The sequence below is a fragment of the Notolabrus celidotus genome, chromosome 5, assembly GCF_009762535.1.
Source record: "Notolabrus celidotus isolate fNotCel1 chromosome 5, fNotCel1.pri, whole genome shotgun sequence".
Classification (NCBI taxonomy): domain Eukaryota; kingdom Metazoa; phylum Chordata; class Actinopteri; order Labriformes; family Labridae; genus Notolabrus; species Notolabrus celidotus.
In genome coordinates, this window is record NC_048276.1 from 30,888,717 (window position 1) to 30,913,645 (window position 24,929).

A 24,929-nucleotide genomic window follows, 5' to 3' on the forward strand; every position below is an offset into this window, starting at 1 on the left:
TTGAGTAGTGCACTCCCCTTTAAGATTACTAAGGGTTCCTGGTGGAGTGATGTTGTTTCCCACAGTGCGGTGAACGCATCACAGATATTTAGTGTTCAGTTGAACTACAGTCGTGGTGGATATTTAACGTGTTAGAAAAATGCACAGCAGAAGTTTTCTCCGTGCCGTTCCTTCACCCTCATCCTGAAAGTATATTTAATTATTCTTCTGTTCAATGTTGGGTGGCAACTAGTGTTTAGGGCTCATTAGCGCCCCTCCCTTTACAGTGGTTGGGGGTGTAATTACAGGTTTATTTATATCGAACATTTGTGATATTTATATTGAGAAAAATTATATCAAGATAAGTAGCGTTGTCGAATCATCGCCCAGCCCTACTTCATGTTGGTCATTAGTAAGCAAACACTAGCGAAAACCATGACGAAACAAGGATGAATCAAGCAGTGTGTCAATATGTTAAAGTTCTGCACCGTAGATAAACAGACTAACAAGGATGAGGCTCCGGTTAACGGCTACTGCACTAATGCTGTAAAGCTCTACTACAAATAAAGATGACAGATGGCATCTGGTAGCAAGACGTGGTGCATCAGTATGTTGACCTAGTAAATGAAGATAAACATGAGAACTCAACCAGAGCAATGAGTAAGTAGCACAGGCACTTGGATGTGTGAAGGTTGGTAGTTCTAGCTCTGTAAGTGTTAGCCACACTCAGAAAACCAACTGTTCTTCTGAGTGTTTCCTTGCCTTCAGTTCAGACTAGTTTATGGAAGTTTCAATTTCTGTTTCCATGACTAGGAAACTAGTTGTTTGAAACATCCCCAGCTTACACTGAAGTGAGGGAGCATGAGCGTCAAACACTTGCATGAACTGCAACCTGGTCTGACTGTGAACTAACTGGACCACCAGCTGTAGCAGAAGCTCATAAATATGAGATTAAAAGTGAAGGTGTTGGAAAAACTACTCAGATGAGATGGCAGCACCAAAAGGACAAAGTTTAACACAGCATATAAATACTGGAGGGCACTGAAGCAAATCTACTGAACAGCATGATGCAGAGTAAGGGGAAGGAACACAGTGCTTTGTTTAGCTTGCAACACTCTGGAAATTAGCTGCTGCACCACCCAAGACCTACATCACCAAGCTTTTAATGCCATGTTTAGAAAGGATGCAGCAAGACCCAGCCTGGGTGTATTTCAGGCGTGTCTGGGCGTAAAGTCCCCGCTCTGAATGTGCTGACTTAGACCTGGTTGTTCCTTTTTCTAATAACATCACAGACAAGGCAGAGGTGCAATTTATAGCATACTGATAACATCTGAGTTACCAGAGGACTGAAGTTCAACTAAAAGTGTAAAAATAACACCCAGTTTGTTCCGTTACTTAAATGTATATTTCACTGACACATGAAGTGTTACAGGGTTGTATGTGTGATGCAGTGTGACTCTGCAGAGAGAAGCTGTAAAACTCCATCCAGCAGAGCAGCTGAGTGACATCCGTGTTAATGTTGACATTAAACATGACTGTTTCTTTATCGTATCAGCTGCCACCTCATCCATTTCCAGGGCCTGGAACAACTCCCAGCATTTATTGCTTGTTTCATTTACCTTCTCCTCCGCACAGCTTGTCTCTTCATGCATCGTTTTACCACCCTAATCAACGGCAATGAAAATACTTTACAAGGCAAGGGTAAAAAAAGGAGATTTCCCCCCGACTATGATCCACGATAAAGACAGGTGGGGGGAAGGTGTGTACTTGTGTGTGTGTCGGAAATGATCAAAGCCTCGCAAACGCTAACAGTGACATCACCTGCTGTTCCTGCGGGTAGCTCAGCCAGGAAAGCCACGGTCTAGCGGAGCAAAAAATGCAGCAATTTCTACCGGGGACAGCACGTCAATCTTGAAACAGCTGTTCAAGAGAGGTGGTGTGGCTGGAAGTCTGATTTCTAAAAAGTGCTTTAAGACTTTTAGACCCACTGCCACTGTTCATCTGTTCAAACCCCTCCGTCTGAAAGCATCTGAACTCTAGGAAACAGCTTCTGCGCCTCGACCTGTCAAAATGAAAGAGACGTCACACTTCAAAGGGGAAGCCGAGCGGCGATGACCTAATGCTGAGAGTAGAAAGGTTTGGGAGGTATGCAGGACAAAACTCTCCTTGGCCATGTTTACCAGAGAGGTACAGAAAGTAGAAGGACTCTAGAAATAAAATACTCTACAGCAGCAGTCGTGGTTTCTTGGTTTTCATTCTTATCACAAGGCCACATTTGAATTGTTTGGGGTTACCTCAGACTCGACTGCATTTTTACTCAGCCTTGTGTTGATGTTAGTCAGAAAGTTTACAACTGATCAAAATGACAAATGCAGGACTTTGACTAAACTGCCGGCTCATTCTCTGCTGTGTCGGCACAAGATCAATCAATCAATCTTTATCTATAAAGCGCAAAATCACAACAAATGTTATCAACCCACTATTTCCAAACAGAGCAGGTCTAGACCGTACTCTATGATCTATTATTAACAAAGACCCAACTTCAAGACAGGATAAGATCCAGTCCCATCTAACAGACAGGACTCAGTCTGATCTCATCTTGATCCACCATGAGCAGAGCACTTTGCAGCATTTAGCAAGTTACAGTGGCAAGGACAAACTTCCTTTAACAGGCAGAAACCTGGAGCAGGACCAGACTCATGTTAGAGACATGCTGAGACCAAGTTAGGGTTGGAAAGAGGGATGGAGGGAAATGAAGAGAGAGAGTTCTAGCAGCTTGAGCTGGCACCCTATTTGCGTGAAGAAGAGACTAAATTATGATGCAACAAAGCTCCTGCAGTAACTTCTATCTTGTAGCAAACAAATTTCCTTCTAATGAAACTTCAGATATCCAGCTCCCTGCTGAAAACAATCATCAACTTTGTCCTTACTTTAGACTGAGGAAGCTGGCTTCTTGTGGAAAAGAGCAGAGCTTTAACGTAAGGTATCAAAAGAAGCACTGCATGGTTGTGTTGCAGGTGTTTCTCCATGTTTTAACATAAGGACAGCTGAATTTGATGCTAAATGAACATCAGATCTTGTTTGTTGGCATCAGCATCTAAAATGTGCATGTGTGATACTGTTATTGCTGCAGCTCCTACACTCCATTGTAAGTCTACCAATCCAATAGAAAAAAATGTCTCAAGTGTAATAGTATGTCTGCAGTAGGGCTGGGCGATAATTTGATAACAATAATTATCGTGATATAATTTTCCTCAATATGAATATGACAAATGTTTGATAAAAAATCGATAGAAATAAACCTGTAATTACACCCCCCAACTACTGGAAAAGGAGGGGGCACAGAATGTGAACACAGCTGACAGTGACACGGAAGGAAACTCAAAACCTACCAGCTCAAAGCTGAGTCGTTAGTCTGACAGTGTTGACTCTGCTTTAATTATTGACTTAATACACTTCATTAAATAAACTTTCAGGATGTGAGTAAAGGAAGAGCAAGGAGACAACTTCTGCTGTGCATTTCAAACACGTTTAATGTCCGCCGCAACCGTAGTACAACTATAGAAGCTTAGTCCTGTACTAAAGCTGCCGGTGTGTTTTGATTACTCCCAGGTATGACTTGGCTGACGCGTTGTACTGTTATATGTTTGTCCATACAATACCACTCACTGTAGTTGTTGAAATAACTGGTCTGAGGCGTAACTTTTGGTTTGCAGCACAATACAATCCATTTATTGTATCACCGTACGAACGGTTAGACAGTGTCCACAAGTTTCTCATTCATTGCACGTAAACATTTTAGACGCGGTTCTCCATGCCACCTGCCGACGCAGCTTCACAGCATCCAACGTAACGACGTGACGAGGCAACAACGTAACAACGACAACGTGACAACGTGACAACGAGACAACGTGACAACGACAACGTGACAACGACAACGTGACAACGGTCAAAAACCAACTGCCCTTCCGGGTCAAGACACACATCTGATACCCAGGCGGTGACGTACTTTTATACCTGTGCCCTTAATGAGCAAAACGCTGACACCTTGTGGCACAATAAACAATCTGTTTCACAGCTTGACCCAAAACATGAATCTGGCTCTTACAACAACTGAACACTGAATAACTGTGATGCATTCACTGCACTGTGGGAAACAATACCACTCTGCCTGTAACCCTTAGTAATCTTAAAGGGGAGAGCACATCTCAAAACAATTTTCTACAAAACTGATATGCAGAATATGATTGGATACATATATGTTGTAAATTTAAATCAAACAATGCAAATGATCTCAACCTGAGAAAAATAAGAATCTACAAACTAAAACTTTACAAAAATCTCATCTTACATTAAAGACCTGCTTCCTGTTGGCAGCGTCAGAAATGATGGATTCAAGAAGTTCATCAGAAAACTAAATCCAGATACAAACTAACAAACTTTCTTCAACTTTCATTCAGGAGCAAATATCTGCCTTTAAATTTAAATGAAATCATGATTTTACATTTATTGCGATAATTATCGATATGGACTGATATGAAATATTTTATCGTGATAACATCATATTCAATATCGCCCAGCTCTACTGTAGTCTGCAGACTGAGGGGTTGTAGATGGTGTTGCATTTTTAAACACTACAGGCCATGTTGAAATTGAAGGTGTTCTCATTTAACTCATACTTAACCCTTGAACCTGACTTTGGAAACAGGGTCTCTCATTTGCGCTGGATCGCCCTAGGAGGATAATAAGCACATTCCTGTAGAGCATGTGAACCCACCATGATGTCAGGTATGGTTGTTAATAACCACAGCGGCATGAGAGGAACGTGCAGACTCAAACCTGCCTCGGGTTAAACAGTTCATCTGCTCCTCATGTCTCATGATGCTTGGCTAACTTCGACTGTCATCACGGCGCCACGACTCCTGTTTGCCTCATCACCTGATTGTTACTGCTGCTCAGTCAGGCAGTTACGTTGTGCACACACAGATACACTGCTTTTATCTCATGCGCACAAAGACCACAGCAGACTGTCTTTAAATGCTGCAGACGACGAGAGTTCGAGTTAAACACGCTCCACGCTTCAAAGCATTCTGCTGGAAGAAGACAAACAGAGCAATCTCTCTGAAGAAAACTACAGCAGAGCGTCTCCCTTTTAACAGATAAACTAACACAGGTCAGGTGCTGTGGTCAAGTACACATTTTCCAAGCCTACAATAATAGAGCTGAACACACAAATAAGAGGAAGTAGGGCCATTAATCAGCCTGCAGCTAATAACATGTTCTCCATGCTAGGAGTTAATGAGCAGCATTTTACAGTTCAGGAATTCATCAGATGAGGAACAGTAATGATAATAACAGTTAGCAGTACGTGACCTTTAATTCCTGCTTCATCAAGATTACCAACAGGCAATAATGAGGAGTGCAAAGGTCAGACACAGCAGAACGTATACACAGATAGCAGCTTACACAGGGAGCTAACGTACACATACATGAAGGAGTTGATTATTTTATGAAACTGTTTCAGCAGAATTCTGGTCAAGCATTCTGCATACTGTACTGTACCTTCAAAGTGAGAGGAAAGAGAGGTTCAAGTTAAAAATGGACTGTACAAAAAGGCTGCCATGAACATAGACTTAGATACAACACTGCTTCATAAACAGCTAGGGATGTCCTGATCCCGATCTCAACTATTGGATCAGAGCCGATCTGGCCGTTTTTTAATTGATCGGTGATCTGCATTTGAGTCGATCATCTCATTCGATCTTTTACATCCGCTGTCACTGAACACAACATCTGCTCTACGCCACCAACCTTCAGTCCTCCTTGCAGGTTAGCGTCCACACTAGGGATGTACATTTTAAGTATTTTCCATGATCGATTTTTGGAAATGTTAACGATCAGTTATTGATTAATTGAAAAAAACATTATTCTTACGTCAAAAACAATGCCAAATAGGTTGTTTTCCCCCTAAATTATATTTTCTACAGCAACAAAATGCATCTAACTGACGGGATTGAATATGGGTACACGTTTGACACGCAGAATATCAACGATCAGGCTCATTAAATATTCTCCGCGGACATAATCTTATAAAGTGAAGGCTCATAATACTAACAGAAAAGTACTTCAGACTCACAGTGTCCAGTTTTCTCTCTACTCGTTTTTATTGAGAAAAATAAACATGTGTATTCGGTCAGGTGTCAGCCAGGAGCGCAACCGGGTCATAATCAGTCCCGCTGGAGAAAAGCTCAGACGGCTCTGATGTTGCTGGTCTGTAAACGTAGCGTACCAGAATTTCCCACCTGTCTGTTGCCTTTGTATCTAAAGGTGGGAAATATCCTGTTTAAAGCTGTCAACCTTCGTGTCTGTGTCGTTGTTGGCAGCAGTTTAGTATTGATCCTCTTTTAAAAAGCGCACGTGGAGACCTGACGCACAGCCGCAGCCGCCAGCTGAGCGTCTCCGCTGTGCGCAACACCTTTAACAGCTGATTCACATCGAAACATGCTTTAAACTTAAAACACCTTCCTGATAGATGAGTGTAATATGAGACCACATGATGTTTGTTCCACGTGACAGAAAATTGACAACAAAAATGTGTGTTTCGAGTAATTTCTTAACAATCAATTAATCGATAATCGATTAATTGTGGTCGTCCCTAGTCCACACCCCTGTGCTGATTACTCATTGCGCAGGTCCAGGGAACCAGACCCAGCTGACACACCGACATTTTTCTGAGTTTAAATACTGCCAAACCATAATGCACTACAAGATTCCATCTTTCATTTGAGTTTGTTTACATCCAGGTAGTAGAGCGTTATAGCATTATGGCAGTAGCCATTAAGTGCGGCCAGCTACTGCCCTGGCTAGTGCTGGGTGATATTGAAAATTATGTTATCACGATAAAATAAATCATATCAGAGGATATCGATAATTATCACGATAAATATCAAATCATGATTTCATTTAAATTTAATGGCAGATTTTTGCTCCTGATTGAAAGTTGAAGACGGTTTATTAGCTTGTATCAGGATTTAGTTTTCTGATAAGCTTCTTGAATCCATCATTTCTGACGGTGCTAACAGGAAGCAGGTCTTTAATGTAAGATGAGACTTTTTGAAGTTTTAGTTAGTAGATTCTTATTTCTCTCAGGTTGGGATCATTCGCATAATTGGATCTAAATTTACAACAAATATATATCACATTGTAAACTGTGTATTAGTTTATAGAGTATTGTGGACATTAAATGTGCTAGATATGCACAGCAGAAGAATTGAATCAAGTGTATTAAGTTAATAGTTAGCGACTCTGCTTTGAGCTGGTAGGTTTTGTTTTCTTCAGTGTCGCTTTCGCTCGTTTTAGTTCTGTTTACATTGGCTGATTGGCTGTTCAATGCAGTCTTCTTACTCTGTCTAATATTGGGTGGCAACTAGCGTTTTAAGGCTCACTAGCGCCTTCTCCCTTTTACCAGTTTACCCGGCCGGGAGCCGGTTCACTTACAGTCAAAACACGAAAAACCAGTTCTCAATCAAGCGCAGGCTCCAAACCGGCCCTGAAACAGCCTCGGTCGAGGCAGGGTATGTGAGAGCAAAGCAGTTTGAGCTGACAACTTAATACAAGTATACTCATCACAATAGAGAGTGTCTCGTCTCTGTGATATGCTGCTCAGACCTGGCCTTAGCTTAGCATCCTGAGGATTACGCTAATCATCTGAACATAAAAAAGAGCAGCTCCATAACCCACGTGTCTGTAATTAAAAGCCTGACTCCTTGCTCCGTATCCACAGGCTGTCTGCTGCACCTGTCCCTCAATTGGCTCCTCGCCCTGATCTGGGGCAGCACATCCCTGACAGGCATACAGAGCAGCTTCTGCACGCGCTCAGTTACTCCCGCAGCCAGCAGCGAGTCAACGTCTGCCTTGTGTGAGGAACCTGGGGAGGAAACGCTCTCCAACAAAGTCAGCCTGTGAACAAACACGTCTTTTACCCGCTCACTCTGCCTTTTTCTCCCGAGGTGTTTCATCCTCTCCCGCTCTGACTGATAGAGTGCAACGACTTAAGTCTGCAGCGAGTAACTCCACTTGTCTTTGCAAATGACTTTCATCCCTCAGTCTCCCTCGGTTCCAGAGGCTTTACACATTAAAGGTGAAATCTAATTTCCCAGTCTAGCAGTGCAGCGAGGCCACAGCTCAGCGAGACTGCATCAGGTCCTGACGTTAACAGCTCGTCCCCTGATCGCTAAATCCAGGAGCTGACGGACTTCTGGTCCCTGCTGTGATGAAACCTCACGTCAATACAAGTACAGTAACCTTGATGATGTGATGCTCAAGTAAAGAACGTGTTACTTGTTGGGAATTGAAGGACAAGTCTGAACATGGTCTGTTGGCACAATGAACCACTGCTCGGGGAAACATAATCATTTTTCTTATTTCACCCCGGCCTGATCGTATTTCTATGATTAAAAGAAAATGTTCTAATGAGACAATCAGGGCGCAGCTAACGACTCTTATCATTACTGACTGATGCTCTGATTGTTTTCCTTCTTAACATCTGCCTCTTTTGGTCGACTGACTAAATGCAAACACTAACAACATGATTATTTACAATGTGCAACATTGAGACATCTCCAAATGTCTTGTTTTGACCTAACTGTCAAAATCTGAATGCGTCATATTTGATCAAGAACAGCAAGGTGTTCACTGCATTTGGAAAAACAGTAACAGTCAGCGAGTGAAGAGATGCTTGAATTACTGCCATGCAGCCGATTTATTTTGTGTTTGCATCAGTGTGAAACTCAGACATCAGCTGACCACTGGTAGAGAGTAGACACTGTGTTTTGGCTTCGTGCAAGTGCAAGACGCACAACATGTCAACACAGCAGAAACTTCATATAAATACACAGTTGGACGCACGCACGCATGCACGCACACATGGCACACGCACACACAAACACACACACAATATTCTGTCCCGCCTGATTCGCCAGCTCACAGTGATCACGCCTCACCCCTCGAACGCCTCTGTTTCTACCTCTGATGCAGCAGTAGGACTTGGTCTCATTATTAAACCTCCATGACATTCACATCTTCTTACTCCTTCAGCTTCATGACAAACTTCACCTCATCCTCAAACAGATATTTAACGTTAAACACTTTTAGAAACCAATACTTTAAAGTCATTCTTTGAGTAGAAAAAGAGGCCATGTGCAGAGACACAGAGTCTCATCACTGTTATCGTAAACCCTGTTAAATTGTCTTAATCCTTCTCTCACAGCCTCTCTAATTGCTCTTAACCTCTCAGGATTCATAGAGTTGATGTGATTTCCTTAATTGCAGAGAGCATCTATTTCCCACTTGTTTGCAGGAAATTCACTGCAGCCTGAAATTGCTCCCGATTCCAAAATGTGCCTCGAGGAGGCTCATTTTTCCAACAAGCATGTGCGGTGCAATCCTGCGCCGAGCTGTTTTCTGCGAGGGCAGCCCGAATCCATTCAGTTTCAATTTTGTTTTTGTGCACTTTGGATTCACGCTTCCTGGAGGTGCAGCCTTGAGGTTTCTTGAGCGCTCTGAAATCACTGCTTGCTATTGGCAGAAAACATCATTCCTTCTCTCCCACACGATGTCAATAGAGCAGAAAGGAGAGATTTTTAACAGAACCACAGGGTAAACGCTTATTCAACTTTAATGTTTATCAGGATAGCAACAGAGAGGAAACAAGACAGGCAGCTTTGGGTCAAACAAGCCACGAGGAAGAACAGGGAGCAGGCCTCACACTCCATTGCACAGAGACATCAGAATCTGGGACATTTACGTGACTTTATGCGAGTAGTTTGGCCAGATTCCCAGGGTTTAGTTTAAGTGATGAGAGAAATGTCAAATCCTTCCACTGAAAATCTGATTGCAGAGTAAAATGTTGTAGGAGAACCCATGCATTCACTGAGTAATGGTACATTATGTCAAGTGGCTGCATAATGAGCAGCAACTTAAATATACAGGAAGAGTAGCAAGGTTTTCCTCCCAATATGCTGCCATGAAAATAAGAGCTGTTTATATTAACACTGTAGGCTACGAGGGGAATGACTCTCTTAATGCTTTCTGTGGGTCTTATCATGTCGGAGCACATTTGCAGCTTAATTAACGAGCACCATTGATGTTTTACCTTTCAGAAGTTGTTTATCAGAGTTTCCTGTGAGCGACACTCTGAAACATTTCCATCACAAGACTCTCTGGCTGTGTCAAGACCTGTGGCAACTGTTTTTAACTGAGGCATTCAAGGTAAGCCAGATGACGGTTTGTGAATGGAGCAGAAAGCTATGGTGAGGCCTACCGAGTCAGATCATGGTTTACGGTTTCACTCATGGCGTCTGTTTAGGAGAGGAGTGATCTCTGCAGGTGATCTGGGTTGGTGTTTCCTAACGCTGTACCTGTGGCTCAGGAAGCAGCAACAGGAGGGGCAACTGAAAATATTGAAATACATTATCCTATATGTGCCATCTTTAATAAGGTCAGTATTCATTATAATGCTTCCCCAGACTTATCTAACAGTGTTAAAACCACTTGTCTGGTTTTCCTCTCTTTGTTCACACAGCAGCATGTCCCCCCCTGCCTTGTTTTTCGCCTTTATGCATCTGATCTTTTGCTAATAATCATCCATGATACATTTACTTTAGACGCTTAACAACACAACCCACGTTTAGAAAAGTTTCCCTCGATATTACAGGTGAGTCACCTGTGTATGAAGCTTGTTAAAGATGGATGGAGCGCTTTTGTGACATACAGTCATAAAAGTGAAGGCTTGGACTTCAACAAGGGAACTAAACAGAAACATATTTCAGACTGTCCAGTTTTCTGTCTACTCGCCCTTAAGGCTGATTTATACTTCTGCGTTGAATCAACGGCGTACCCTACGGCGGGGGTCCGCGTAGCTCCCGTACCTACGCCGAGGCCTACGCACGTAGCTGACGTGCACCTCCTCCAAAATGTAACTCCCTGTAGAGCCGACGCGGACCTCAAGCCCTGTGATTGGTCCGCTCGGCGGCTTTGTATTTCCCGCATTTACAACACTTCCGGGATCCCGGACATCGGCCGCACATCGGCCGTGTATTTCATCTCCTCCTCTCTATTCTTCATGTAATCATGTCTGTATGATAAACAGCAACATGTATCAGCTGTAGATTAACATAACAAGCTCTGAATTTCTGTGGAAAAGTAAACAGAGATCGTAGCGGGGCCGGAAGCAGGCGACCGGCTATCAGAGAGACCGCGACACAGACACACCGACGCACAAGTATGTGGGGCTCAAGTCCGCGTCAGCCCCTGCTCCGTAGGGGAGACGCAGAAGTATAAATCAGCCTTTAGACAACCAGCGCAACCAGGTCATAATCGGTCCAGCAGCGGACGCTCTTGGAGACCTGTCACTCAGCCGCAGCCGCCAGCTGAGCATCTCCACTGTGCGCAACACCTTTAGTCAGCTGATTCACATCAAAACATGTTTTAAAAGTAAAACATCTCCTTGATAGCTGAACGAAATATAAGACCACATGATGTTTGTTCCAAGTGACAGAAAATCGAAACCAAAAAATATGTTCAGGTAAGTTCTCAACAATCAATTAATCAATACTCGATTAATGTTGACATCCCTAATCCTTACCTAAACATTAGCCAAGTGCCCAGTAGCCTTTAATTAGGCCTACAAAATAATTCTGTTTCCCTATTTTATCATGTCAAGATTCAATTAAAACAAACGTAAGTTAACAAAAAAGAGTCAAGCTCAGTGAAAACAATCTCACACTGAAGAAGAAGTGATCTGAGATAATCAACTTGTTGTAATTGCACAAACCTGAAGCACAAACACTAGACACAGTTATCAGTTCAGAGTAAACCTGTCGTACTTGAAGTGTTAGACCGCCAGTAGAACAAGTTTGGTAGCGTCTGGTAGTCCAGTTCAGCACAGACAGTATACACAGAGGTGAGCGTCCAGTAAAGGATCTATACACAGATACAAGTGCTTGTTAGAAGCATGTCTGTGGATAATATCACCATGTTCTAGGACTGAAAGAGATACTGCTTCAACAACACTTTTTGCAACAAGTAAGATGAAAGTCTGACGCAGCAGCTCAGCTCACAGACCCTCCATATCTCCTCCACAGATGAGCATCAGAGAGACGCCTTATTGATGTGTAAACCGTTTTGCACATCACATGGAGGAAACACAATGACTGGGTGATTCAGAAATGATGTCATGAAGTAGTCACAATATTCCCCGCACTGTTTCCCTCTGAAGCAGGATCAGTGTGAGGGGAAGAGGATCACTACAGGGTCATAATAATAAACAGTAGCATTGTATCAGTATACAGACAGAATCCTAAGGCTCCCTCAATGTTGGCACCCATGGATATATGAGCTTTTATTGAAGCCGGCTACGCTATAGAGGAAATGACTGTTAAATGACTTATTTGGTCTTATCACGTCTCAGCACACTTGCAGTCTAATTAATGCAGCCTGTAGCCAATATGTGTTGTTCAAAAGGATCTGAGCAGCTAAAGAGAATGAATAAAAATCAAGGGTTGGCTTGTTTTTTTTCCTCAACAGGACAAATGTCAGACTCAATGTTTTTTTTAAGCCTGTGGGAGCCCTGGAGGACGGACGGGTCAAACAAATATCTGATTTTCATTGTGACTGCGGGGCAGGAATGCATCACGAGCAGACAGCCAGGGAATTCAAAATCAGACTGAAGCATCGGGGGTATTTATTCAGAAAACAAGTTTGTTCTGGAATAATCATCCGCCTGGCAAGCTGTGGTTTGACAATCTGCGGCTTCTGAGGCAGAAACAGGAATTGAAGAGACTTTCTCACAATCTTTTCCAGCAGAGATTTCTCCTTGTCCTCACTTGTTCTACATGGATGTCCTTGTTTACTTTGAGTTCTGCTCATTAATAAGACCAGACTGTCGCTAAGTGACCTTCCACTGGCTCTAAAAGCAGTAGATAGAAGCTTGTGCGTGTGTCTGTGTGGGAGTCAGGGAGTGTACTGTACGTGTGTCAGGGGCGAAAAGCACGAGGTCCTGCAGTGATGAATGAACTGTAATCCAGCCTACAGTGTGTGGCTCATAAATGTAGCCTCCAGTGTACAGAAGCCCGTATGATTCTCATTCCTCTGTCACAGAGCCGTGAGTCTGAGCCAACTTTGCTTTCAGAAGCACACTTCATCTTCTGGGCTTTTATCAGAGCTGATTTCATCCAGTTAGAGGAGGAAGAACTATGGGCAAGCTGGCCCAAAAATGCTACCTGCCCTGAGATACTACTACTCTCACAGTGCACATGACAGATCTGGATCTCTACACGTTAATCTTGTTTGGACTGTTCGGGTGCGGTGGAGTGGTTACTACAGCAGGTGCTGCAGCATCATGGGATGCTTAGAGGATGGATTCATCACCAGAGAATGGTTCAGAGGATGGGTAATTACCTGTCAGCACCAAAAAATATAAACTCAGAAAACAGAGCTGGTATAAATATTTCTGTAACTTAAATCTGATCTAACAAAGCCAAACATCGTCAAAAAGCTTCCTATGCATCCACTAATGATGACTAAGCTACAAGCACTGGACAGTTTTCAGTTGGACATGCTTTCTGGGCTTCATTAGTGACATTAAGTGAGGGCTGGCTGAATACATGTAAAGAAAATTCGTATGCACTGACCTCAGGGAGTTTGCAACCTTCATGAATCTAACCTAGTGCAAAATATTGAGACCCATTTGGTCGCTACAGTAACTCCATCCTAAGAGAAGCTGTTCTGAACTTTATAAGCCTGTAAGAAGTGCAACGGATCATCAATGATCCGTGATCCGTACGGATGCCTCTCCACGGTTCGGCACAGACGTAGTCCGCGGATTGGTTGATGAAAAACAAAAAAAGTTGTGCATGTTCACGTGATGTTCAATCCACAATCGCTCGTCAAGCGCCCACTTCAGCGAGATGATTGTGCCAAGTCTGTATGAGCAGGAGAGGACAAACATTGTGGAGGAAATATCCCGAGTATCGTCTGTTGCGCTCACCACAGATGGGTGGACTTCCAGGGCAACGGAAAGCTACATTACTATGACTGCTCATTTTATCACAGCAGAGTGGGAGATGAGGAGCCCCGTGCTGCAGACACGCCCTCTCTATGAAAGTCATACAAGCACAAATCTGGCGCAGGTACTGACTGAGTGCAAGCTAGAGAGACCCAATAATAATATCCCAGTCACAACAGATAATGCTAAAAGCCAAACAAATGCAGTGAATGAGGCAGGACTGGGCCCACAGATAGGGTGCTTTGCACATGCAGTAAATTTTGAGTTGAATGTTGTTTTTATTTGAAGTGTTTTACAAAGTTATAATTGTCTTTTTTTGCTGATCCGAAAAATGATCCGATCCATGACCAAAAACCGTGATACGATCCGAACCGTGAGTTTTTTGATCCGTTGCACCCCGACCTGTAAGACTCCTCTAACTCCCAATTTTCACAGGATGTGCAGCATCGCGTTACTGCTGCCCCACACACGGCACATTGACGGAGCAGTTTATCGACAACGATTTGGCTCTGCAATGTGTCTGCCTCCAAAATCTCTGCTACCTGCTGCTCTCACCTCCACTTAACCTAAGCTGCATGAGCAGGCAGGTGGGCGCTCCGCCACCTCTGCTTCAACAGGTGTCCCTAACAAGACACAGGAATGTGTAAATTACCTGTCACGTTCACAGTGAGGAACAGCGTTGTTGTGACATACGATTCAGCACAGGGTTTCATGTCACACTGCATGAAGCTGCTGTATTAGCGATGCTTCCACAGCACAGAGGCTCAAACCCTCAAAGAAAGGCCCTCCTTTGTTGTGCTTGGATCAGGGCTGTGCCTGCATATCTGCAGAGGTGGGTTGCATTGATGTTCTGTTCAATCAGCAACTTTTAAATCCAAAGGTAAAGCGACAAGTCATCGGGGTACACAAGTATCAGAACACAGATGTCAGAGAGACATGTGTATGATGTTTGTAAGCTGTGAAGTGCACGGTCTCTCATGCCCTTTTCAACACTCAACATTCTCACTCCTGACTAATCCAATATGGCAGCGTAGGCAGCCGCACTGGCAGTCGAGGTACTGCTCAAACAGCAGATGAAAAGACAGGGTAAGACTTTCAAAATAAAGCTTCAAAGTAAACAATAACGAAGAAGAATACCATAATGGTCGTTGAAAATTTTGCCTCAACATTTTTATGAATTTTAGATATTTAACTCTAATGCACACGTGGCTGAAGCTGACAAAATCACATTTTTTTGCATGTTAGGCACCAAACTACTTGGCAAATTTCCCATAACAACCTGCTAACCATACATTATCCCGCTTATTACCCAGCTACTAACTTAAGATAAAAACATGTTTTCAAAAACATTGATTAGAGATTATCTTATTGATCTAAAATGATTTATGTACACAGTTTTTAAAAATAGTCCCAGTGATTCCTCGTCAGTCAGCGTTCATGGTGATGGATTCTTATCTGCCTGCTTCGGTGGATTTAACATGAAACTGTCCTCATTCAGCTCTCCTTCTCTGAGCTCTGTGGTTCACACAACTTAAAATAAACAGATGTCACAACTTTGAACCCTGCTGCTATCATCACCACCGCTCATGGTTTAACTTTCTTCATAGAGCTAACCTAAAGTTTCTATCACCTGCTCCGCTGTTAATATTGCTGGACAGGATCCAATATTTTAACATCCGTAGCCTGACGATTTAGCATGCTAACCAAAGCTAACGTTTTAACCATAGACTGTAAAAAATATGGACGTAGTATCCGTGACGTCACCCATCTGTTCCTGAGAGCTGTTTTGAAGCAAATCGACGGCAGCAGCCATATTGGTAATGCGGAACTCAACTAGGCAGAGTGTGACGTAGTGTGAGTCTCTTAGCCAATGGCTGTGTGTTCCCGACCGGGATTCACGTCAGTCATGTCCTTATTTGGGCAAAACTCATAATCTTAATATCTTCTTAACCGTCACGTTAGAAAAAAATTCACCCCCCGTACAGTGTATGCCATTAGAGAGATTAGCTTTGTAGGGCCAAGCCGTTTTTTGAACCAGGCTGTAAACATGTTTATTAATGCTGCAAAGATCGTCTTTTTCCCATTCATATCTATGTGGTTTCCGGTGTTTCTGCAGCCAGCCTCAAGCGGATTTTCGATGTATTGCAGTTTATATCACTTCCGCATTGGCTTCATCGTTTGAGACCGGAGTTTGCCGCTTGGTTTTAACCACATTTTACCAATATGATGCAGAAGCTAATGGTTTTCCCCCTACCTCCTATTACGGTCTTTGTGTCAACAAGCAGAAGCTAAATGTGCCAGAACTCTTCTCCGTGGTGTGGATTGATTTGACATGACGTGTGATCAGTTTGCCTTTGGTGTTGCTCATGTTAGTAAAAGTTATTAACCGGTGTCATGGGGTTGTCAAGGGGTTTGGTCCAATCAGAATCAAGCATCTTACACAACTGGAAGATCAGTAAGACAGCCAGGTAATAAGGTGGTTTAGTACTAGCTAAGGCTTTTCATATAATTCCCCCTAACTTCAGCTGGTTATAAAACCAAAATGCAAAGGGATGCTCTGCAAAATGTCCCCACAGCATGTGTTATTTCATGTGTTACTAATTATTGGTGAGTTCACTATTGAAGCCTTGTTAATCATTACCGATATGCTTTCTTCATTACCGCAATTTACAATAAGTGATGATTTATTTAAATAACATGCTGAAATTACTCTTGATGGTTAATCTCTTGATAAAATTTGTCAAATCATACTGTGTTTTAAATATTTTTCAAATACAAAGCATTTAAATACAATGACAATGAAACAAATTTTCTTTTTTTTTTTAAATGTTACGTTGATGAAGTAATTGTTTGTTTTGAAATATGTGTATATGTAAAGAAAGCATATTTTGGGTGATACCTACCTGCTACCCTTGAGCATATTGAAGTGTCTGCTGTTGAATTATTTTTTTTTAAATATGTTTTGTTGTTTAATATTTGCAATTAATAAATGCATTCAGGTCATGAATTTCTTTCCTCCGAGTGGCACTAAAAATGTCTTAAAATACCTAAAAAAATGTGTACATATACAAAAATTCAAAATGAGTAGTTACATGAGATACTAATTCTTAAAATAAGAGAAAAAATAAGTCTACAATGGTCTTTGATTTTGCTACGAGTTTTACCATCTTCATGAGAATCACCCAGTACCAGAATTGTCATACTCTACTAGCATGGGTCTGATTGAGGTGGACATCCTTGCTTGCGATGATACCACATTGAATGGAGAAAGAGGCGTGCAGAAGCGATGAATCATCCACAAAGACCACAGACTTAATGAGGAATGCGGCTGCACCTTCACCTTGTGTGTGGATAATGAGATGGGACGTGTCAGATTGCGTCAGTCTGAGCTAGGGTGATGACAGCTGATGGACAGTATTTAACGAAAGCTGCAAATCCCAATCACTCAATCTATTATTTTTGGAAATGGCACTTTAAATAAACTAGTTAGAAATGTTTCTGTTCCTGATTTTGGTAACACTCTTCTGTCAAACGCTCCTCTTTTACTCGAGAGAGCTAGCATCTTCTTTTTGATCATTCCATCACTCGTTTTTTTTACCAGGCTGCTCTTTGACAGCTCTTATCACACACTTTGCTAATACGGAACAGGCTTTCCCCGGCCTTGTCGAAGTCCTTTAATCCAGTTCATAACAACTCCTGTCATTTTCAGATGTCAAACTGGAGCTGAGAAGGAGTAATCCTTGGAGAAGATCTGTGCAGAATAAGCTGGCATTATCAATCCCACGATTCAGCCTGCAAATTAGCCAGAGCTGCTGATAACAACAAGGCATAGAAAACCTCACTGAGGACCTCTGATGGGATTTGTCAACATTCCCAGACTGACAGATGAAATGATAATGCAAGTGATGTTTGCAGAGATATTTGATGCATGTAACGGGCGTTTTACTGCTAAAATCCAACAATCATTGCTGTGAAACAAGTTTCCTGGATGTGGACAAACATCAACAGCTTCCAAACCTCACATTATCTCACATTCACACACACACATACCATCAGAGAAAGCCTCCATTCAGCAGATCTGCCTCATTTGAATCAGAGGAGCAGGCATTGTTTGCTTAATAGGGACCGTTCTGGTGAGGTTTTTGAATTCCCACAAAGACCAACAAACCCACACACGGAGCTCCTCCTGCAGTCTCACACAGCTCTTCTTTTCTTCTCACTTTAGAAACATTTACTTTCATTATTCAATGCAATCCAGCAAAACAAGCTCCGGTTTTAGCCAGAAAGTAACTAAAGTTGTTCTTGAAAATCCTTATTTAAGTCACTGAAGGAACTGTTTATCCTGCTGGCTCAGAAATATCCTGTCTCCTGTTCAGGCAACTTTATTTTTAACACTGTTTGCAAGCTGCAACTTAATCACTCTCATCAAATAAAGACATTTCCATCTGTAAAACATAGAAAAGAGAAATACCATTCACCAAAAACGTAGACCTAATGGTGTGCAAACTTTGGCAGCAAACTCATTTTGATTGTCCAGAATGTTAACAATTTGCATGTGTTGTCTCAGCTTAAGGGCTCTAAGAGTTTGATCAAATGACTAGGAGTAAAGTTAGTGAGGGGTCCACTGCATGCTATTTCATTCAAGTCTATGCAGAGATCAAAAAGTTCAATATATCAAACATCTCCTGCGACAATTAGCCACATGTTCTGTAGGGCCCTATGAGATCTGCAGAATCGCGTTATTGGCCAATAAAAATTGACTCTACTGTTAAACGCTGAATATTGCGGAAATTGACATAGTGTGACTGAAATGCTGTCATCATGAGGAGAAGGAACATTGGTCTGGGGAAATGTTTCCGGGGACCGCTCATTCATGTCACCATCTCCACACACACACTCTCCCGCCCCCTAACGAAATAAACAACATGTCGAAGCAGCCACCAGAAACACAGGCTAAGTCTGCAAAAAAACTACGAAACTCATCTCTTACTCCAAAATACAGAGCTGACAATTCCCAAACTGTTCCGTGACTTATGTGTCAGGTGACATGGTTGTTTTAAGAAGCACCTTTGGTACAAATAACAGACTGAAATTAAGTGTTGTGTTCACAGCCTGTGTTTACAGAAACCAAAAGCGTATTGAGCACTTTGTGTTTTCTTTTTCAAACAGAACAACTGAAATGGATTTGTGTTTACATTCATATAACCGGACGTTGATGCCATTTCCCAGCCACTTAAAGCAACATGCTATGTGAGGTGGTAATTAGACCTGTTTGGTAATGTCCATGTAAATGTCCCTGTTTCCCAACTGACCTGTGTTTTCTTGATCTCCATTAAATCGAATGCAAGTAATTTATGTACCCTGTTTGTACCTTACAGCTGATGTGGGTTTTTTTTCTTTTTCATTTGTGTGTGTGTGTGTGTGTGTGTGTGTGTGTGTGTGTGTGTGTGTGTGTGTGTGTGTGTGTGTATCACATAGTGACATTTTTTGCAGTTGCACCACCTGACTTTTGCAACTTATTTCAAATTAAACAGGCATCTACTTAGAGGTCTGTTGTAACTTGTGTACTTTCTAGTAAGATCATGCATATAATGTTTAAATTACAGCATGATTGGGCCAAGTAGCATATTTTTGCATTGTAGAATCAATTTACTTTTGCTGTGTCATGCTGGCTTTACTTATCAGTGCATCTAAATAACTAAAAAATGTCATTATCAAGAAGGTTTAAAAGTGTGTAACATTCTAAATTGAAATCTATTACACATTTAAGAGGGTAATGAATAATTTTACAGCTTTAAATAACACTATTTATTTCATAGTGACATTTTTTGAAGTTGCACTACATGACTCATTGGTTGCACCGCCTGACTTTTGCAACTTATTTCAAATTAAACAGGCATCTACTTACAGGTCTGTTGTAACTTTTGTAATTTCTAGCAAGATTATGCATGTAATTTTTAAATACAGACAGGAGTTTCATGATAAAATATAAGACATCTACAAACATTTTAACTATGTAACTACTTCATTTCAAAATAAAAGGCTGATGAGTACGGTTGTGCCACCCTGACATTTGAGAACAAGCAAGTTGCTGGAGAAAAGTTTTTAAATAACCTTAGGAGCCTTTACACTATTGATATTTACAAAATTATGTTTATTTCAAAGCTCTTATCTGTAAAATCATGCCATGGTGTTTTAATTTGAATTTATTATTCTTAAAATAGTTTTTTATAGTGTTTTAAGTCAGTTCACTTGACCTGACATTTTCAGTGTACTTAAAAATAAAAAAAAATCTCAACTGAAATCTTATTTCAAATAAGCAGGTTTTATAGAATCAAAGGATGTATGTCTAAAAAATAACTAATTATTTCAAAAGAAAATAATGGATTCAGACACAAAAATATGCACGTCAGGTCAAACACCTGTATGTATTTATATATCTAAACACAATTACTTTATTTGTAGCCTATTATTTATTTATCTTTTTTTTGTGTGTAATTTGTTTTAAGTCGTGACCACTTGTTTAATGCCAGTCGTTGGCAATACTACTGTTTTGTTATAAAAGAAAATGTAAAAATAAAGTGTCCAAAAAAAAAGTTCAATATATTCTATGAAAAATCCTCAAACAGTGGAAACAAAACCATGTGTATAGCGGGCTGCACGGTGGTGCAATGGCTGGGTAGTGCTATTGCCATGCAGCAACAAGTTTCCTGTGGTTTTCTGTGTGGAGTTAGCATGTTCTCCCTGTGCATGCGTGGGTTCCCTATGGGTACTCCAGCTTTGGGTACTCCAGCTTCCTCCCACAGTCCAAAAACATACTTGCCAGGTTGGGGGTCACTCTAAATTGCCCATAGGTGTATGTGTGTGTGTGTGTGTGTGTGTGTGTGTGAATGGTTGTCTGTCTTTCCCATAGACTGTATTTGGAGGTAGTATCCGTGATGTCACCCATCTGTTCCGTTCCTGAGCGCAGTCTTGAAGCCAATCGGCGGCTGCGGCCATATTGGAGATGCGGAACTCAACCAGGCATAATGTGACGTAAAGAGGCGGAGTTTGAGCCTCTTAGCCAACAGCTATGTGTTCCCGTCCGGGAGTCAAGTCAGTCATGTCCTTATTTGGGAAAAACTCATAATCTTAATATCTTCTGAACTGTCGCGTTACAAAAAAATTCCCCCCCCCCTGTTATTTGAACCAGGCTGTAAACGTGTTTATTAATGCTGAAAAGATTGTCTTATTTGAATTGGTGTGTATGAGGTTTCCGGTGTTTCTGCAGCCAGCCTCAAGCGGATTCTCGATGAACTGCAATTTATAACACTTCCGCATGGGCTTCATATTTTGAGACCGGAGGTTGCCGCTTGGTCTCTCCATGTTTGTTATAGGTGATAGGTTGGCAGCCTGTCCAGGGTGTACCATGACCTCCGCCTGAAGTCAGCTGGGATAGGCTCCAGCCCCCCCGTGACCCCGAACGGGATAAGTGGTCACGATAAATGGATTGGATTGGATATGTGCTTTTCCATCACACTTTGAATATCAGTAGGTTTTGATTGTTCAATAAGCATAATAAGTAAACTCAAGATGCAGTTTTTGGCTAAGAAAGTAGGCCCTTCCTATGTATCTACATATAGTACACTATATATATATGAGTATTTAAAGCAAAGCAAGATGAATGCACAATGAAAATGAGCACTGGTTGTCACCTTACAATAACAACACAGGAGGCAAATGACTGCTTTTAAATCCATCTTCATGCACATGTGGATCCATAGCAGTGGAAACATGCCCTCTGTTGCATCTTAAAGCAGCACCCTGAGTGCTGACGTCTTCCTGTCAACCTGTGAACGCAGCACTGCCTACCTCCCACATTTTGACAACTTCCTGAAGTCTGTGTTATTGTAACTTTACTGCGACGCCCAGCTCGAGTTCAGCTACGTGGCTGCCTGTTCATACAGCTATGGATCCACAGACCCACCATGCTGACACGGGGCTTTAAAAGGTCCATTTTGCATCACACACTCACACACACGCGCACACTCACACACACAGTATGGGAATGTAAAGGTTGGCGGTAATGAGAGTAAACGCTTCGACTAGAGACTACGCAGCCGAACAGCAATCTGTGCCTCCTTTGTGGTCACACCAAACTAACATGTACAGGGATTTCTGGCGGATCTAAACAGGGCCAGACAGAAACCCCAACAATGGATAAAAAGCCCCGGGAGAAGCCTCCCATAGCCGAGCTCCTACCTGTATCTGGGGGATGCCGCCCGGACCCTCCACTGATTCGGGGGAGTTGTCGAACACATGATCCCGGTACAGAGACCACAGCCCGACGTTAGGGAGGAAAAGAAGAGCAGCTATGAGCAGCCCGGCGAACTGCAGCAGCCTCTTCTCTTTCCGCCTCATTTCTCCGGAGAACGCGTGAGAAGCAGCGGTGGTAGAAACTAGCGAGCCCCGAACCCCCGCTTCACCAGGCGGAGACAACTTTCACTCTGACAGGGGGACGGACACCGGCGCTGTGACGCTCCAAGGCGGCGGGATCTGCCGCTAGGGGGAGCGAACCGCTTCGCTTCCGCCGGAGCAGAGCAGAGCAGGGGGTTTGAGGAGGAGGAGGAGATCTGAATGGGATACAACGATTATTTGAATTCAATAAATGACATAACTTTTGGTTTGATATTAAAAAATAAAAGTGATGAAGTCTGCTGTAACATAATCCTGTGCCTCTCAAAATTCTTTATCATAAAAACAGGACTCTGAAATCTCCCTCCAAATTTGTTGTTTTTCTAAATTGTATTTTATTTATTTTATTTTATTTAACCAGGAGAAAGCCACATTGAGATTAACAATCTCTTTTGCAAGTGTGTCCTGGCCAAGAGCAACAGCAGCACATTCCAGAAAAGTTACAGAGAAACAACATAAAACATTACAACATATCATGTTTTCAGAACAAAAGTCCTCAGTCAAAGCATTTACAAAATGAAGCATCTTCCTCACGAGCCTTCAGTCTGCTTTTAAAAACATTTAAAGAGACAAGCTCACTTAAACCAAGACTCTCCTGCAACAGGTTCCAGGCTGCAGGAGCAGCATGTCTTAAACTATTTTTACCCATTTCAAGACGCACTCTGGGGACTGAGAGCAAAAGCAAGTTTTGTGACTGGGTCACAGAGCGGAGACTGTAGCTTCCAGTATTTTTTAAATGAATTCAATCGCATAAATACAAGGGAAGCAAGTTAAGAATTGCCTTATAAACAAGGACATGCCAGTGATGTAGCCTACGGGTAGACAATGCAGTCCAGTCAACTCGAGCATACAGGGAGCAGTGATGGGTTCCAAATATACCTAAAATCATTGAAAATAATGAAAGGACCAAGAGCACTTAAAATATACGATTCCCTAAAAGATTTCCTCATTGAATTGTAAAATTATTCCCTGTCCTCCTTTCCTTATTTTATTATTTATTTCTATGTGTGTGTCATTTTCTCTTTTACCTTAAATTACCAATTGAAGCTGTATTGTTTCTGTATGTTTATGTATGATGCTCCCTCTGAATGTACCCATTGTTTATGTACATCTATAACAAAGTTGAAAAAAAATACACTACCAGTCAAAAGTTTTAGAACACCCCAATTTTTCCTCTTTTTTATTGAAATCCAAGCAGTTCAAGTCCATTGAATAGCTCGAAATTGTACAAAGGTAAGTGGTGAACTGCCAGAGGTAAAAAAAAATAAAAATGAAAAAATAGAAAAAATAATGTACATTTCAGAATTATACGAAAAGGCTAATTGGAAGGCATTTTTCAGGGAACAACAAATAGGTTGCTGTTTTGCAGCAATTGAGGTTAGTAAAGCCTTGGACGTTGTAGAAAGAATGCCACAAGTGTGTTCATCTGTTATATCTGTCAAAGGTGGCTACTTCAATGAGTCAAAAGTTTAGACTACATTTTGGTTTATGAATTGATTCCATGATTTCTTTTTGAAATTAAGTTGTTTATTTGTCCGAGGTTTTCATTTCAGAGCACAATAAGACATTGAACTGCATAATTTTCTATAAAAAATTGGAAAAATTGGGATGCTTTAAAACTTTGTACCGGTTATATGGCCTGCACCATCTTGTGTTTCTGAGGTGTGATACTTTTTCCGGTTAGACGTAGATTTATTAATGCAACCACGAGGGAGGCACAAGATGTTTTCGCTGCAATTTTAATTAAAGAATAGGTTATCAACCCCTTGGGTAATGCATGTGCTGTTTAGTCAATCCGTATAGGAAAAAGGAACCCACCCCTCCTCTCTATTGAGTTGGTTTCATCCAAAAGTGACGATCGGACCCTCTGCACAGATGTGATAATGTAACATCCTATCGTAGCACCCTGTTCAATGTTAACAGGGGGAGCTCATACCTGCTTTCATCATCTGACAGGTCTCTTTGATTACAATGACACAATACAATTATAATGGGTGTATTCAGAGAACTTATTTTAGCTTTCATTCCATATGTTCAGACTTTCTTTCCAAACATTGTCACTCAACTGAAAACAAAGAGATAGTATGAATTAATGTCACATTTTTTATAAGAGTCTAAGAAAAGCAGCCTACTTCCTAACACCATGCCTCTGATGGATGGCTGACCATCATGATGAATGAGCTTACAATGTTGACCCTCTAGGCGGACTGATAAGGCTGCACTTTGTGCTTGAAAATGATGTGCCTCATGTTGTTTGAGTGCACTCAGCAGACATATCAGATAGTGCACACTGCTCCATCCACTACAATCATCACTAATAAAAGAAATATATGTGTTTCTGCAGACTTTGATTATCGAAGAGAGGAGCATCACAGCTGTTCTGGAGACCAGTGGCAGAGAAAGACAGTCGCTTAATGTTTCTCATTACATT

General features: G+C 41.8%; 1 protein-coding gene across 1 annotated transcript in view; it reads right to left on the reverse strand.

Annotated features, from left to right (window-relative positions):
- LOC117812397 (polypeptide N-acetylgalactosaminyltransferase 10-like) overlaps window positions 1-22,600 on the reverse strand; it is a 131,661-nt gene extending 109,061 nt beyond the window's left edge. Inside the window, 1 exon segment of the mRNA XM_034683123.1 lies at window positions 22,286-22,600. Within this exon segment, the coding sequence (XP_034539014.1) occupies window positions 22,286-22,444 (159 nt within the window). The 5' untranslated portion in view covers window positions 22,445-22,600.
- Window positions 22,601-24,929: the final 2,329 nt, after the last annotated feature.